General features: G+C 41.6%; 1 protein-coding gene across 1 annotated transcript in view; it reads left to right on the plus strand.

The window, feature by feature from the left end:
- The window catches only part of Spag17 (sperm associated antigen 17), a 214,246-nt gene that overhangs the window by 96,394 nt on the left and 102,067 nt on the right, over positions 1 to 15,785 (plus strand). Inside the window, exons 7-14 of the mRNA XM_055628204.1 lie at positions 1,613 to 1,807; positions 4,699 to 4,880; positions 6,464 to 6,625; positions 8,603 to 8,675; positions 8,874 to 8,986; positions 11,822 to 11,959; positions 12,061 to 12,174; positions 13,134 to 13,284. Coding sequence (XP_055484179.1) covers positions 1,613 to 1,807; positions 4,699 to 4,880; positions 6,464 to 6,625; positions 8,603 to 8,675; positions 8,874 to 8,986; positions 11,822 to 11,959; positions 12,061 to 12,174; positions 13,134 to 13,284 — 1,128 coding nt within the window. The remainder of the gene's footprint in view (positions 1 to 1,612; positions 1,808 to 4,698; positions 4,881 to 6,463; positions 6,626 to 8,602; positions 8,676 to 8,873; positions 8,987 to 11,821; positions 11,960 to 12,060; positions 12,175 to 13,133; positions 13,285 to 15,785) is intronic.

Here is a 15,785-nt window from a genome sequence, read left to right on the forward strand (position 1 = left end):
AAAAATATTTCTATTTGCAATCCGGGTATAGTCTTAGCAGCTGTTTATTTGGCATGCATCTCCACAGGCACATTTACATTATGAAAGCAAGGAATAAAATGGGCAGTTGGTCAAGCAGCTCACTGTCGTTGAGGACGTAATGAAAAGTCAGGTGTAATTACAGGCAAACTGAAAGTGATCCGGCAAGATGGCCTGTGAGTAAAGCTGCTCACACTCAGGCCTGACCACCTCAGTGCCACGCCCCCCTCCCCCCAGGCTTCTCATGGTGGAAGTAGAAGACCGACCTCCACAAGTTGTCCCCTGACCTCCTGAGGCACATTATGTCACACACACATTATGTCACACACATGCATGACTGTGCAGGTGTATGCATGCCTTCACACACAGGCACACATAGGCACACACAGGTAAGAAGTGGAACGAGAGTTGATTCATGTGAGAAACAGTGGCAATCAAATCTAATATCTGAGATGCAAGCAGAGCACAGCTTCTTAACTCAAAATTTTCCCACCATCATTCTGTCTCAAAACAGACCAAACAGAACTTTCTTCCATCTTAAAGGGCCAACACAAAAACGAGTCATCCTCGGGAACTACTATTGGTTCATTGCTGGTTTGCTTTGAGCCCAGACACAACTACCCATTACTATCATAATTTTATTTGTTTGTGATTTGTAATCAATAGACTTGATTTTTTTTTCAGCAGTTCTTATCTTTACTGTGTTTAAGTAAGACAGATGGGCTCTGATCTAAAGATAACACCCCCCAGACACAATGATTCTATGCTTCCCAGAGGCAATACCAACGTTGACAGTTTAGTGACTGGGGGAAAAAATAATCACATAGAATTAAAACTCAAATATCTGTTCTATGGGATGCCCATTAGCCTTGCTGAGCTGCACTGCACAATCAATGTAAGGCTTTTCTGTATTGTACATGGTCAACACTAAAGCAGGGCGATGATTCTCACACCCAGAATATCATAGTCTAAGAGCAGCTCATGTTTTAATATTCCTAAGGAGCATTACCAGAAAAAAGAAAGGAGAAATCCATTCTTTTAAAGTGTGTACTATGTATTTTTTAAAACATAATGCAGTAAATAGTTGCCTCACAATTGACACGTGGGGTTCTTACCACCCTGACATGAGTTTGTTCAGTTCTGTGCTACAGAGCACATCATGGTACTTCCTTATCCTGTAAACACCTCTACTTATAAAGTACCAGAAAGCTGCAGCTACTTGTAACTCAGGAATGAAGCCAGATGTTGCTCGAAGGAAATGAGAATGAGAGGAAACCAGCTATAGGTTAAACTCTGACAGAAGCCCAAGCACCATTTTCTAGGGCCACAGATCCCAAGTCTGTTAGCCTTCCTAGTATGCCTATGTCTCATTTGCAAAACATGACTTAATATTTTGTAAAATGGTGACAGTCTCTTTCCTGGAAGAGCAATAATGGAAAACAGCCAACTGGCCTGCATTCCAGCCAGCAGACTGGGTCTTGGGCAGGCCAGAGCGATTGCAAATGCATGCACGATGCATGTCGCCATTGATTTGCTGGGGACAACCTGTTCTACTTAACAATGATTCTGACCTTCTTTCTGGTATCTCCAACAGATGATGAGCCAGATGATGGTGCCCAACACTACTTCATTGTTGTGGACTTCAATAACCCTCAGCTATTAGCCATTATGACCGAGCTTGGCATTCCTATAAGCAGTGTGATTAAAATATCTTCCGAGAATTATGAACCTCTGCGGGCACACCTGGCATCAGTCAGAGAGCAGACTGAAGCTGTCCTTCAGCCAGAAGGTACGCAGTCGCTATACCACTCACAGAGTCCATCAGTACTGCCCCCTGTCCTTCAAGCACAAATGCAATGTGCTGGCCAAAACATGTTCATAAAATGCGTACATTATTACATCCTTTCAAGACTGATTTGCTATTTATTCTGTTTGTATCAGCCAAAAGCCATAAATCTGGCAAATTAAAATCATACTCTGTGCTTGTATTCCTGTGTAGTCACAAAAAGCACAGACTATAGGTCACGAGACTTGGTTACACAACTAATACTTCTCAGCCTTTTAGCTGAGAGCAAGTGTAGTTACATATTTCTCAGGAACTTTTTGCCTGTAATGTTTAGCCAAACCTGGGCTGCACGGATATCTGTTAAGACTCTTCTTTCAAATGACATAGTCAATAAACAGCCCAGGCAAGATCACACAGTTGGATCCATGTGTGTGTTTGTGTGTGTGTGTGTGTGTGTGTGTGTGTGTGTCTGTGTCTTTGTGTCTGTGTCTGTGTCTGTGTCTGTGTCTGTGTCTGTGTCTGTGTGTGTCTGTGCCTTCATGGGAGACAGAAGAAAGTGTTGGATCTTTTGGAGCTGGAGTTATAAGCACCCATACATTACCTGACATAGATGCCAAGAACCGAACTCAGGTCTTCTGGAAGAATAACAAGTGCTCTTAACCACTAAGCCATCTCTCCAGTTGAGTTCTACATGTTAGTAATTCTACATATATTACCAGCTCGTTGTGATAAAAATCAGGGGAGCCAATTTAACTTCCAGGCTTAAACTAAAAAATTACTTAAATCAAGCCCCAGCCATACTACTGTTGAGAAGCCTTGGGGTCTTCATCTCAAGAAATTGTGCTAGCTTACCAGGAGAGAAAAAGTAAGCTGCTGTGCCCTTTGGGTAACAGCACTGAGAATCAGCATCAATCTATGGCTCCATGAGGCAAGTCATTCTCACTACGTGTTGGTTTTGATGCTGTTATCAATATTTTCACACCACGTGCCAATTTCCTTCCATTTTTCCTCAAAATTAGAAACCAACACCTCTGAGAATAGTTACCATTTATTGGTGCATAACTTTGGGACTAAGATCAATGCTAAGAGCTCTAAGTATATTGATTTATATAGTTTTCACCACACTCTAAGGAAGTATGTCTTTTTTAATTGAAAAAAAAATATCTTCGTATAGTATGTTTTACAGTTTTCCCTCCCCTAATTCCTCAAACATCCTCTCTACCTCCCACCTACTTAACTTGTTGTTTTACTCTTTGACTTAAACTAAAAAAAAAAAGAATAAAAAATAAAAAAACAAAAAAATGCACACAAAGAAACTCCACAAAATCAGAAATCAAAATATACAAACAAGAAGCCAATAAGACAAAAAAAAAAAAAAAAAAAAAAAAGCGCCCTCCAAAAAGCAAAAGGAGACAAAGAGCTTACAAAAAGAGTACTGAATTAATTTTTTTGTTGACCAGTTACCCCCAAGTAGGGGGTCTGCGGTGAAGCATGGCTAACATACCCAGTAAGATGCAACTGGAGAAAGCAGATTCTTCCTTTGCCAATTGGTATCAACTACAGATAGCTTACTGGTTAGGGGTGGGGCCCTGTGCCCACCTTCCCCAACTCAACGCTGGGACCTTGCCTGGCTTAAACCTACACAAGCATTGTGATATGCTGCCAGAGTCTCTTCAAGTTCATATGTGCATCAGTCTTGTGTCTGGAAGATACTGAGCAGGTACAGATCACCTCTGTGCAGACCCCTGAGCCTTGAGGGGAAGAGCTTTGATGAAAACACCTCATTCGGTACCAAGTGATCCAAAGTTTCTCATTCTGTTCACATCGTCCAGTTGTAGGTCTCTGTGTTTGTTCGCATCTGCTGTAAGGCACTATGTGTATAGCAGAATGTCATTAGGAATCATTTTAATGTTGTGTTCTCTTGGCAGAATAATAGTGTTAGGTTTTCCCCTAGGCCCATGAGACATATCTAGTCTTGGGTTCTTGACCACTTTAGCAGTCTCGTGTATAGGTTCCATCTCATGGAATAGGCTTTAAGTACAATCAAAAAGCAGTTGGTTACAGCCATAACATTTGTGCTACTAATCTATTGCACAAGTATATTTTGCAAGCAGGTCACTGTCGCAGGTCTCAGAACCTGTAGCTAGATGAATCTGATTACCTTTCTCCTCTGGTAGCCAGGAAAATCCAGCTGGGGCATTGTCTCCCATAGTATTTGGTGACTCTATTTGGATTCTTTTCATACATGTGTACTATATATTTCCAAAGAAATATATAATAAAATAATATTGGGCTTTACCACAGAATGATGAGGTCATAGTACTAGACTCAAATCTTCAACTATGCATACAGAAAACATAAATATTTCAGGTAAGTTTTCATCTCTAATTTTATGGAAATCCAGTATCAATTCACAGTCAGAAGAGCAAATACTCAGAAAAGATGTAGTTGCTGTAACATTAACAAAAGCTAACTAGCAACATAAATCACCCTCATCCACTCTAGCTGTAGGCCCATAAGAAATAAATCTACTTCAATTTTTAATGTTTGTGCAACAAGTACAGATACAGTAAAAACATGATTTGCCAGAAATGCTGGTTCTGTGCAGATGCAATGTGAGGGAAATGGGTTCCTTGAGCATCCTCATTTCCCAGAATGCATGACCTTATTACAGTATCTCTGTGAGATGGACTGCAATGAGCTCCCAGAGCAGCCTCTCTTGATGTAATTGTTGCGTCTTCCAACTTCAAAAACCCCTCAAAGCTATGTGTCTGCATTTGCACTTTCCTAAAACCTTACGTACATCTCATCACTCCTATGACTCACCACGTCAAGACAAAATGAGGAAAAATCCAATACCTTCATTTTATAGTAAAACATTTTGCTCTTCTTAGATATAGAAGCTGAAAACCTGAAGAGGAAAAATGCCGCTAAAGAACTTGAGATTTTTTGGAAGTACTTGGAGCCAATCCTGAATAATGAGAAACCTGAAACAAATCTCTTTGATATTGCTCGACTTCAGTACACGGTCAAAGCTGCATATTTTCCTTCTGACTGGTCAGACAACGAGTTGATGGTGAGTACACGGGTCAACAGCAGTGCGTGGTGACCCACTCACAGCCATACACACTCTGGGGTTTAGTAGGCACTGGTAATTATGGGTTTTGTTGCGCTCTCTCATCTTTAGGAAAATGATGATAAGGGACCACTGCAGGATATAGCCTGATTCTGTAGCTTTTGGTCTGTGAACTAATGATAATAAGATGTAGCAGGCTGTGATTCTTTTATTAAATGATACTTGACTCTGGTTCACTCTTCAGTAATAATCTAAGTAATAACTAAAATGTGAATATGTATCATTATGATGATGGCAAATTTTATGTTTTGTTATGTCGCATGTTAATCCCTTGCAAGATACACATGTCAGTATCAAGGAAGCTGAACTGACAGTAAGGCCTGAGGATAGACTACAGACACTGAAGTTTCTTCTGAAAGGTCCTGGGAAAAGCTAGATGGAGAGGGTATACTTGTAAAGAGAGTACATACAGCTAACAAGAGGAACAGAGGGGAGGAGAAGGTAGAGGAGGGGACAGAAGAACTGAGGAAAGAATGAGAAGAAAAAATGAAAGAGGAAAGAGAGATGAAAAAGGAATGAAGGAAAGGAAAAGAAAAGGAAAGGAATAGAAAAGGGACAAAAAAAAGCTGACTAAAAGGACAGAGGAGCTGATTCTGAGCCAAAGGACAGTCATGCCTTGAGATGGGTGGCACTTAGTTAAAGAAGGGAAAGCATTAAGAGGAGACTGAGACCATTATAGAAAACCACAACCACAATACAGAGCTGCTGAGCTCAGTCACAATGGATACATCTAGAAAGCACTTCTGCACCTAAGGATCAGGAAGATCATGGAGGAGAGGGAGAAAAAAAAAATTGTAAGAGCCAGAGAATCAGAAAGTTTAGTGTAAAATTATGTCTCCTAATAATATCAGAAGCTAAACCCTTAATGTCTCACCAACATGACTGCCCAAATGTGAGTTGAACAAGGATGACACCAATGAGCATGCCAAACTGGACAAGAAAAAGCCCAACAGGCTTCAACCCTACACAACAAACTCTAGGCAACTGAGGAATGCAAGAATGGGGAGAAATGGCCTTCCTCAGGAAAGAGCACAGTGGTTGTCCAATGCCAAATGATCAGCCCTGAAAACACACATATAAGTAACATTACATGGACTTAACAAGTTATATTTAGAAAACATATATGTAGATACAAATGCATACATGTTTACAATTAACAATTGATGAGAAAAGAGGCCATGAAATTGAAGGTACCAAAGTCATCTAAAAGGTTTTAGGATTTGAAGCACTGAGCACATGAAGCACACTATAGAAACTAATGAAGAGCTGCCTTTCACTACACTGAAACATTAATGGCCTCTTAAAGGTATTGGGCAGCGTTGGAACCTCTGTGGCCAATGTGAAGGGCACGAAGAATTTATGCATGAAAACTCCATCATCAACGCTAGAATTTGGCGTTTTGGGATTTGGGAATCTGATTTCCTGTAAAAAGGAAATAGGCGTTTCTGGAAAGTTACCCAAGTTCTATGTATTCTGACAGTCAGAAACCAATGATGAATTGTCCCTGATTCTCTCCCCTGTAGCTTGAGTTGGGCACTGAAATCTTTGAAAACATTGCCTGTTTGATGTACGATAACCTGGACTGGAAGAGGCAGTATCAGCACTATTTGGAGAGCATGCAGCTCATCAATGTCCCACAAGTGGTTAGTGAGAAAGCCATGCTAGAAGCAATGCAAATTTCAGAGGTAGGCATGGGCTGTAGTATCTGTAGTAAGCTTAGGATGGAGCAATTGAATTCATTTTTCATATCTAGAAAGCATATGAAGAAATGGTTAAAATAAAAATCTGTGTTGGTATGCTGCTGCCCATTGTGTTGAGTTGTAAGAGTAGGAACAAGGAAACATCCCCCAACAAGATCATTAAGAGTCATGTGTTGAAATCTTTACAAAGCTCCTTATCCTGGCTAGTCTTATGTCAGCTTGACAAGCTAGAGTTATCTGAAAGGGGGGAACCTCAACTGAGAAAATGCCTCTGTACGATCCAGCTATAAGGCATTTTCTCAATTAGTAACCAATGGGGGAGGGCCCAGCCCACTGTAGTAGCATCATCCCTGGGCTAGTGGTCCTGGGTTCTATAGGAAAGCAGGCTGAGCAAGCCATGAGGAGCAAGCCAGTAAGCAGCACTCCTCCATGGCCTCTGCATCAGCTCCTGCCTCCAGGTTCCTGCCCTGTGTGAGTTTCTGCCCTGACTTTCTTTCAGTAGCAGTCTACAACATGGAAGCATAAGCAAAAAAAAAAAAAAAAAAAAACAAAAAACTTCCTCCCCAACCTGCTTTTCATCGTGGTGTTTCATCACATAAAAAAAAAAAAAAAATTAACCACCACTTCTCACCTGGGAAAGCACAAAAAGAACCAACCACCTGTCAGCTCAGGGTACAATGACTACCATGTAAAACAAAGGGGATATTGATTGACAAAATGGTCCCAGTATTTGCAGAGTGAGTGCTCGGCAGGATGCTGGCCACGTACCAGGACATGTCTCCTGCCCTCTTCCCTGAAGTGAGTTTTTGAAGGGAGTGGGATGTCCCGTTTCAACAAGGTGTGAGAAGGATGAGAACAGTGGATATAATCAAAATGCTACCTGCCATAATTAGGGTTTCTATTGCTGTCACAAAATACTGTGACCAAAAGTAGCTGACGGAAGAAGGGTTTACTTCATCCTAGAACTCTGTCATTCGGGGAACTTGGGGCAGGAGCTCAAGCAGAAGCCATGGAGGAACACTAGCCCTTGGGAGCCCAGAGGATGGGGAGTGTCCCCAACATCAAGCATTGAACTGTTTACTTTGATAAAGCCCCACAGTCGAGAGAGACATTGGGTGTTTGAAGAGACAAAACTTTGAAAGTCTTGAAACTTTTAATAGTTTGAATGTTTGTGGTGGTAATATTGATGCTAATATGAGTTAAAAAACAAAAAGGAAAAATTACTTAATAGTGTTGTGTTCATGTGTCAAAATGATAGAGGTCAAATGACCTAGTTAGATTTTTTTTTTTTCCAAATCTGGCATAAGCCATGGCCATCTGGAAAGGGGGAATTTGAATTGAGAAAATGTCTCTTTTAAATTTTCCTATAGGCAAGTCTTCAGGGCATTTTCTTGATTAACGACTGATGTTGAAGGGCCCGGCCCAGCGTGGGCAATCAATGCCTTTCTTGGGCCAGTGATCCTGAGGTATATCTTTAAAAACCAAACTGAGCAAGCCAGTAGGCAGTGTTCCTCCATGGCTTCTGCTTCAGCTTCAGCTCCTGCCCTGACTCCTCTCAGTGACCTGAGAATGTAAGGTGAAATTAACCCTTTCCTCCCCACGTTGCTTTTAACTGTGGTGCTTTATCACAGCAACAGAAACCCTGACAAAGACAGCACCTGAGCTGTAGAACAGAGGACTTGAGAGAGGGGAACCAGCGTTAGAACAATGGTGAAAGCTGAGCATGAATTGCCTGGCAGAAAACCTGTAGGGAAAGGAGTGCGCAATAATTTCCTAAAGAAGGGGAGATAAGAGGCACCAAGATATGGATGCTTAAAAAAAAAAAAGTATCACGACTCAAACCAAGACCAGGGAGATACCCCATATCCCACTAGCTTTTCCCCACCCTCATTTCTCAGGATCTTGATGGTGGGTCTGTGATAGCTGATGACAGCACTTCTGCTTTAATTCTTTTTCTCTCAGCCTCCACCACCAACTGCTCCAGTCCCTGGAAAGAAGAAAACACAATATGAACATACTCAACGATCAGGCACGTGTGAAATCAGCGGCTGAGATGCCACCTCCTTGAAGCTGAAGCCCTGCCCTCCCTCCCTTCCACACTGCTGTCAGCAGCCCCTCCACCCATGCTTCCTACACTGGCTAGTGCCTCACAGTGTTAACTTATGCACAGAGTTTCAGGAAGAAATAGAGAATACATCTTAATTAGGCCATGCTGTTTTCTGCATTTTTACAGTGACTTTCCTCATCACAACTGAAGTAGACATGAGATATTACAATGACTTGCTGAATCCAATTCCAGAGGAGTTTATTTCTGTGCCCCTGATACTGCACTGTATGCTGGAACAGGTGGGTGGATGTCAGGGCTTCTCTTCCACCATCGACCTTGATGAAATGATCTCTCTTTGCTTCCAAATTTCAGTTTGATTTTTGTGATCATACTCAGAGTGCTGGGGATGCATCCCACTTATTAAGTCAGAATATTTCAGAAAAAAAAACCCTAAAATTATTTTTTTATCATCAACTTCAGTCCTCTTTCTCTTGCTGTACTCTAGAATCACTCATTGTGCTCCCCAAAGTTTGGGTAGAACCTATACTTTAAGTTTTAAACTGTCCTTATGTGGGTGTGCTGATTAATTTTTGTCAGCTTGGCACAAACTAGAGTCACCTGGGAAAAGGGACCCTGAACTAAGAAGTTGCCTCCATCACATTGGCCATGGGCCTGTATGCAGAGCATTTTCTTGATTGATGATTGGTGTGGAAGGGCCCAGCCCACTATGGGCAGTGCCATAGCTGGACAGGTAGTCCTGTGTTGGATAAGAAAGCAAGCTGAGCGAGCCATGGAAGCTAGTAAGCTTCAGGTCCCTGCTTTAGTTCCTGCTTCCAGAACCCTGTCATGGGTTCTTGCCATGAGTTCCTGCCTTGCCTTCCTTCCATGATGGACAATAACCTGAAAGCCTAGTTTCTTCTGGTCAGTGTTTTATTACAGCAACAGAAAGCAAACTAAGACAGCAGGCTTATTTTAATGAAAGAAGAAAAGAACTTGAACAGGGGATCAGCTGGCTAATGGCCTTTAATCTTTAAATATTTGTTTCTTTAAATTTATGTTTGTGTGAATGCCTTCATGTATGGATGCCCATCACTTACATGCAGGGACCAATGGAGGCTAGAAGAGGCAGTTATATCCTTTGGAACTGCAGTTGCAGGTGCCTGAGAATTGCCTGATGTTGATGCTAGGAGTATGTTTTTTATGTGTACCGATTCCCTTCATTTTCTAGACAGTTACACTAATAGTTTCCTTTACATTAGAAGGTTTTAGTGAAACCAATGATTTTATTATATGAATGCATTTCAAAGAGCTCAAGTCTCTAAAATTTGAAGATGCTCAAGTCTTGCAGTCTCGTGACTTTATTTACCATAGATGCCCCTGTTTCATTCAAATCAACTCAAAACAGTGGCTATTCCAAAACCACCTACTAAGCTCCAGTTAACAGGAAGGATGGCTTTGTCCCCTCCTCTGACAGATTTCCTGTAGATATGAGTGGGATGAATAAAGACCTAGCAAGGGGTAAGAAAACCAAAGTCTTGAAGTAATAGGATGCCATTTTGCAGGACTAGATGTTAGAGCTCAGCTTCTCCGAGATGGAACAGTTTTAACTGTTTCTTTAGGATGGCAGTGAACCCACGAGATAACTGGAAGCTACAAACTAGCAACAGTAGTGAGTGTTCTGAACGACAGAATGCTCAACAAAGGTAAAGACGATGGGACTCTTTTCTCCTAGAGCAGTGTTTCTCATCAGGGAGTTATTTTGCTTCCCTGCGGGCACTTTGCAGTGAGTGGAGGAGTAGTTTCACAATAGGAAGGGTGGCATTTGTATCACATAGAGGCCAACAGTGCCACTAAATACTCTAGTGTGCAGGGCAGCGCCCCCCAAAACTCCAAACACTCAGTCCAAAATGTCAGTCACACTGCCAAAGCTGATCCACCTTGTAGAAGAATACAAAATTATAACAACGATGCTAATATTTAGAGGCAAAGGAGAAGACTGTTGATTGGATGTTCATGTTGGGTGTTTGGTTACATTCAGCTTCTTTTGCTTGCTGCCCACACAAAACTGAACAAGGCAATTAATCTTTCTAGACCCCGCTTTGCCTTCATTAAGGTAACTGTTCTACATTTTTCTGTATTTGAATAAATAAATAAATGAGGCCTTGGCCTGAAGTCCCTATTCCTCAGTTCAAATCTATGGAGATGAATTAACCATGTAAGTCATTTGCCTTTGTTTTAGTTTGGTTTTTTATTAATTACAGTTTTATTAATTACAGTTTATTTACTTTGTATCCCAGCTGTAGCCCCCTCCCTCATCCCCTTCCAATCCCATCCTCCTTCCCTCATCTCCTCCCTACCCCTCTCTAAGTCCACTGATAGGGAAGGTCCTCCTCCCCTTCCATCTGATCCTAGCTTATCAGGTCTCATCAAGACTGGCTGCAATGTCTTCCTCTGTAGCCTAGCTAGGCTGCTCCTCCCACGTGGGGCGGGGGTGGGGGGAGGTCAAAGAGCCAGCCACTGGGTTCATGTCAGAGACAGTCCCTGTTCCCCTTACCTAGGGTACCCACTTGGATACTGAGCTGCCATGGGCTATGTCCGAGCAGGGGTTCTAGGTTATATCCATGCTTGGCTGGTCCTTGGCTGGAGAATTAGTCTCAGAAAAGAACCCTGTGCCCAGATATATTTGGTCCTTGTGGAACTCCTGTCCTCTCCAGGTCTTCCTAACTCCCCCTTCTTTCACATGATTCCCTGCACTCTGCCCAAGGTTTGGTTGTGAGTCTCAGCATCTACTTTGATACACTGCTAGATAGAGTCTTTCAGAGGCCCTCTGTGGGAGGCTCCTTTATCAAGTATGTGCCAGGCTCAGGGGAGTCAGCGTGTGTGCAGATACCACACAGTACCTGGACGGTGGTGACGACGATGCTTAGATGTATGTTGATGTATGTTGAACCTGAAGTTTTCCGAGAACTGTTTTCAGGGTTCTCCTTTATTTTTGGCATCACTGACATTTTGGTGCCATTACCACAAATGTTTTGATGGACCTGCCTCCTCCTTACTGAGAGCCATGAGAATGCATGAGCATCAGCAAAGAACTGAGAACTAACCCACCCCCTCCCAACCGCTCTCCTCAATAGGTTGTAGCCACTGAAGAAGATCTCATCCCACCGAGTTTGGTGGAGCCACCCCCGAGAGCAGATGGGTTAGACTACAGAATTGCAGCTCATATTGTGTCAATCCTGCCTTCACTCTGCCTCTCTGAGAAGGAAAAGAAGGTCAGAGCATGAGTGAGCCAAAGAGTCTCTGTACTTTGAAAAAAAAAAAAAAAACCAGTATGCATTATCTCACTCAGTTGATATTATTTTAATTTAAATAGAATCTCCAGGAGATATTCTTAACTGAAGGAGAAAGTGAACCCAAACCGGAGCCCAAAGGCCCGCTCCTCGTGAACTACCATGACACGCATGGCCACAAGAAGCATGCGCTGAAGGTAATAATTTTGCCACCTCCCTCCCGTAGCTCATGTAAGAAGGTGTGTTTGTGATGCATTAGTTGCGGGGAATCTCATTGGATGATCTTATCAGCCAATGCCAATGAAATGTAGTGTGTAGAACAGATACCTCCTGACAGATGGGGCTCATAAAACAGGAGGGGAGAAAGGCATATGTCAGCAAAGAGCACTTGCCTAATCACAGAGGTCGAGTTAACCACTGGGTTGATTGTCACCATTAATTCTGCATTAAAGCTTTACGGTGAGGGGCTGAAGAAGTAGCTGAGCAGTTAAGAATATTCCTTGCCAATTAGGTCTCATCAGAGCTGCATTGTCTTCTTCTGTGGCCTGGTAATGCTGCTTCCCCCTCAGGGGGAGGTAATTAAAGAGCAGGCCAATCAGTTCATGTCAGAGACAGTCCCTGTGTAATTAATAAAGAATTAAAAAAAAGAAAAAAATATTCCTTGCTGGTCCAGAGGACAAATCCACAAAACCCATGCCAAGCAACTCAGAACTTATTTTAACTCCAATTCCCAGGAGTCTCTCCTGGCCTCCAAGGGTATCTACACACAGACATGCAAGCATACGCACAAATAAAAATGAATCTTGAAAAAAAATATGGGTATTTGCTTTAAATATCTGCTGCTATGAAACACTAGTGGAGGCCAGCAAAGGACTTTGGAATGGATATATGAGTCCACTCAAAACCTGGGCAGCTTGTCACCAGCAATGAAGGCTCAGCTGTAGAGTTGTACTTGTGCTCTAGGAACTTCTGGAAAAGTGAGAACTGGCTTTTTTGACCTTATCCTAAATACTGAATTTGTCATCTTCAGTTATTCCTGATTTCCTCTGTTCTCAGATAATGAGAGTGAAGGTTATCATGTTTAGCCTTCTCCATATGCATAAGACATACCATGAATGTCTTCTTGCCATGTTGCTCTCTCTCCTTTATTTGTAAGGACCAAAAGAATTTTGACGCAGTTCAAGTTGAACAGGAGATGCAGTCCAAGCTGCCTCTGTGGGAGTTCCTTCAGTTCCCTCTGGCCCCTCCGTGGAACAGCACCAAGCGGCTCGCCACCATCCATGAGCTCATGCACTTCTGTACGAGCGGTGAGTACATTGTTTCTCTTATTAACAGCCACACATACACCTTTACATTGCACCCTTATCTCCATGCATGGCCCTCGGTTGGAGTATCAGTCTCTGAAAAGACCCCTGTGCCCAGATTTCTTGGTTTTGTTGCTCTCCTTGTGGAGCTCCTGTCCCCTCCAAGTCTTCCTATCTCCCCTTCCTGCATAAGATTCTCTGCACTCTGCCCAAAGTTTAGCTATGAGTCTCAACATCTGCTTTAATACACTGTTGGGTAGGGTCTTTCAAGGCCTTCCTCTGGTAGGCAACTGTCCTGTTCCCTGTTTTCTCCCTCCTCTGATGTTCATCCCAATTGCCTTTGTGACTGAGCATTGATCATCTTACCCAGGGTCCTCTTTCTTGCTTAGCTTCTTTAGGTGTACAGATTTTAGCATATTTTTCCTATGTTATATGTCTAATATCCACTTGTAAGTGAGTATATACTATGTGTGTTTTTCTGATTCTGGGTTACCTCACTCAGAATGATCTTTTCTAGTTTCCACCATATCCCTGCAAATTTCATGATTTCCTTGTTTCTAATTGCTGAGTAGTATTCTATTGGGTAAATATACCACAATTTCTGTATCCATTCCTCAGTTGAGGGACATCTGGGTTATTTCCAGATTCTGGCTACTATGAATAAAGCAGCTATGAACATGGTTGAACAAATGTCCTTATTGTATACTTGAGCATATTTTGGATATATGCCTAGGAGTGGTGTAACTGGATCTTGGGGAAGCACTATTCCTAATTTTCTGAGAAAGTGCCAGATTGATTTCCAAAGTGGTTGTGTAAGTTTACACTCCCACCAGCAATGGAGGAGGGTTCCCCTTTCTCCACATCTTCTCCAGCATGTATTGTCACTTGATATTTTTATCTTAGCCATTCTGATGCGTGTAAGGTGAAATCTCAGAGTTGTTTTGATTTGCATCTCCTTGACAACTAAGGATATTGAACATTTCTTAAGTGTTTCCCTGTCATTCGATATTCCTCTACATAGAATTCTCTGTTTAGCTCTGTACCCCCATTTTTTAATTGGATTACTTAGTTTGTTGGTATTTAAATTCTTAAGTTCTTTATATATTCTGGATATTAGCCCTCTGTCAGATACAGGGTTGGTGAAGATCCTTTCCCAATCTGTAGGCTGTTTTGTTCTAATGACAGTGTCCTTTGCTTTACAGAAACTTTTCAGTTTCATGCATGAGGTCCCGTTTATTGGTTGTTGATATTAGAGCCTGTGCTGTTCAGGAAGTTGTCTCCTGTGCCAATGAGTTCAAGGCTCTTCCCCACTTTTTCTTTTAACAGGTTTAGTCTGTCTGTTTTTATGTTGAGGTCTTTGATCCACTTGGACTTTAGTTTTGTGCAGGGTGATATGGATCTATTTGATTTTTCTTCATGTAGAATTTTTCTTCATGTAGATTTTTCTTCATGTAGATTTTCTTCAGTTAGATCAGCACCATTGTTGAAGATGCTGTCTTTTTCCATTGTACGGTTTTGGCTTCTTTGTCAAAAATCAAGTATCGATAAGTATGTGGGTTTATTTCTGGGTCTTCTATTCGATTCCATTTATCCACCATTCTGTTTTATGCCAGTACGATTCAGTTTTTATTATTGTTGCTCTATAGTACAGTTTGAAATCAGGGATGGAGATACCTCCAGAAGATCTGTTATTGTACAGGATTGTTTTAGCAATTCTGGGTTTTTTGTTTTTTCATATGAAATTGAGAATTACTCTTTCAAGTTCTATAAAGAATTGTGTTAGTATTTTGATGGGAATTGCATTGAATCTGTGGATTGCTTTTGGTAGGATGACCGTTTTCACTACATTAATTCTACCAATCCATGAGCATGGGAGATCTTCCCATCTTCTGATATCTTCTTTAATTTCTTTCTTCAGAGTCTTGATTTTTTTTTTCATACAGATCTTCCACTTGCTTGGTTAGAGTCACACCAAGGTACTTTATGTAATTAGTGGCTATTGTAAAGGGTGTTGTTTCCCTAATTTCTTTCTCAGCCCTTTTGTCTTTTGTGTACAGGAGGACTCCTGATTTCTTTGAGTTAATTTTATATCCAGCCACTTTGATGAAGGTGTTTATCTACTGAAGGAGTTCTCTGGTAGAATTTGGGGGGTCATTCATGTATACTATCATATCATCTGCAAATAATGATACTTTGACTTCTTCATTTCTAATTTGTATTCCTTTGATCTTCTTCAGTTGTCTTATTGCTCTAGCTAGGACTTGAAGTGCTATGTTGAAGAGATACGGAGAGGGAGAAGCCTTGCCTTGTCCCTGATTTCCGTGGGATTAAGTTTCTCTCCATTTAGTTTGATGTTGGCTATAGGCTTGCTGTATATTGTCTTTACTATGTTTAGGTAAGTGCCTTGTATCCCTGATCTCTCCAAAACTTTAAACATGAATGGGTTTTGGATTTTGTCAAATGCATTTTTGGCATCTCAGGAGATGATCATGTGGTTTTTCTCC

This window comes from Psammomys obesus, unplaced genomic scaffold (assembly GCF_907164565.1).
Source record: "Psammomys obesus unplaced genomic scaffold, mPsaObe1.curated_primary_1811, whole genome shotgun sequence".
In the NCBI taxonomy this organism is placed as follows: Eukaryota; Metazoa; Chordata; class Mammalia; order Rodentia; family Muridae; genus Psammomys; species Psammomys obesus.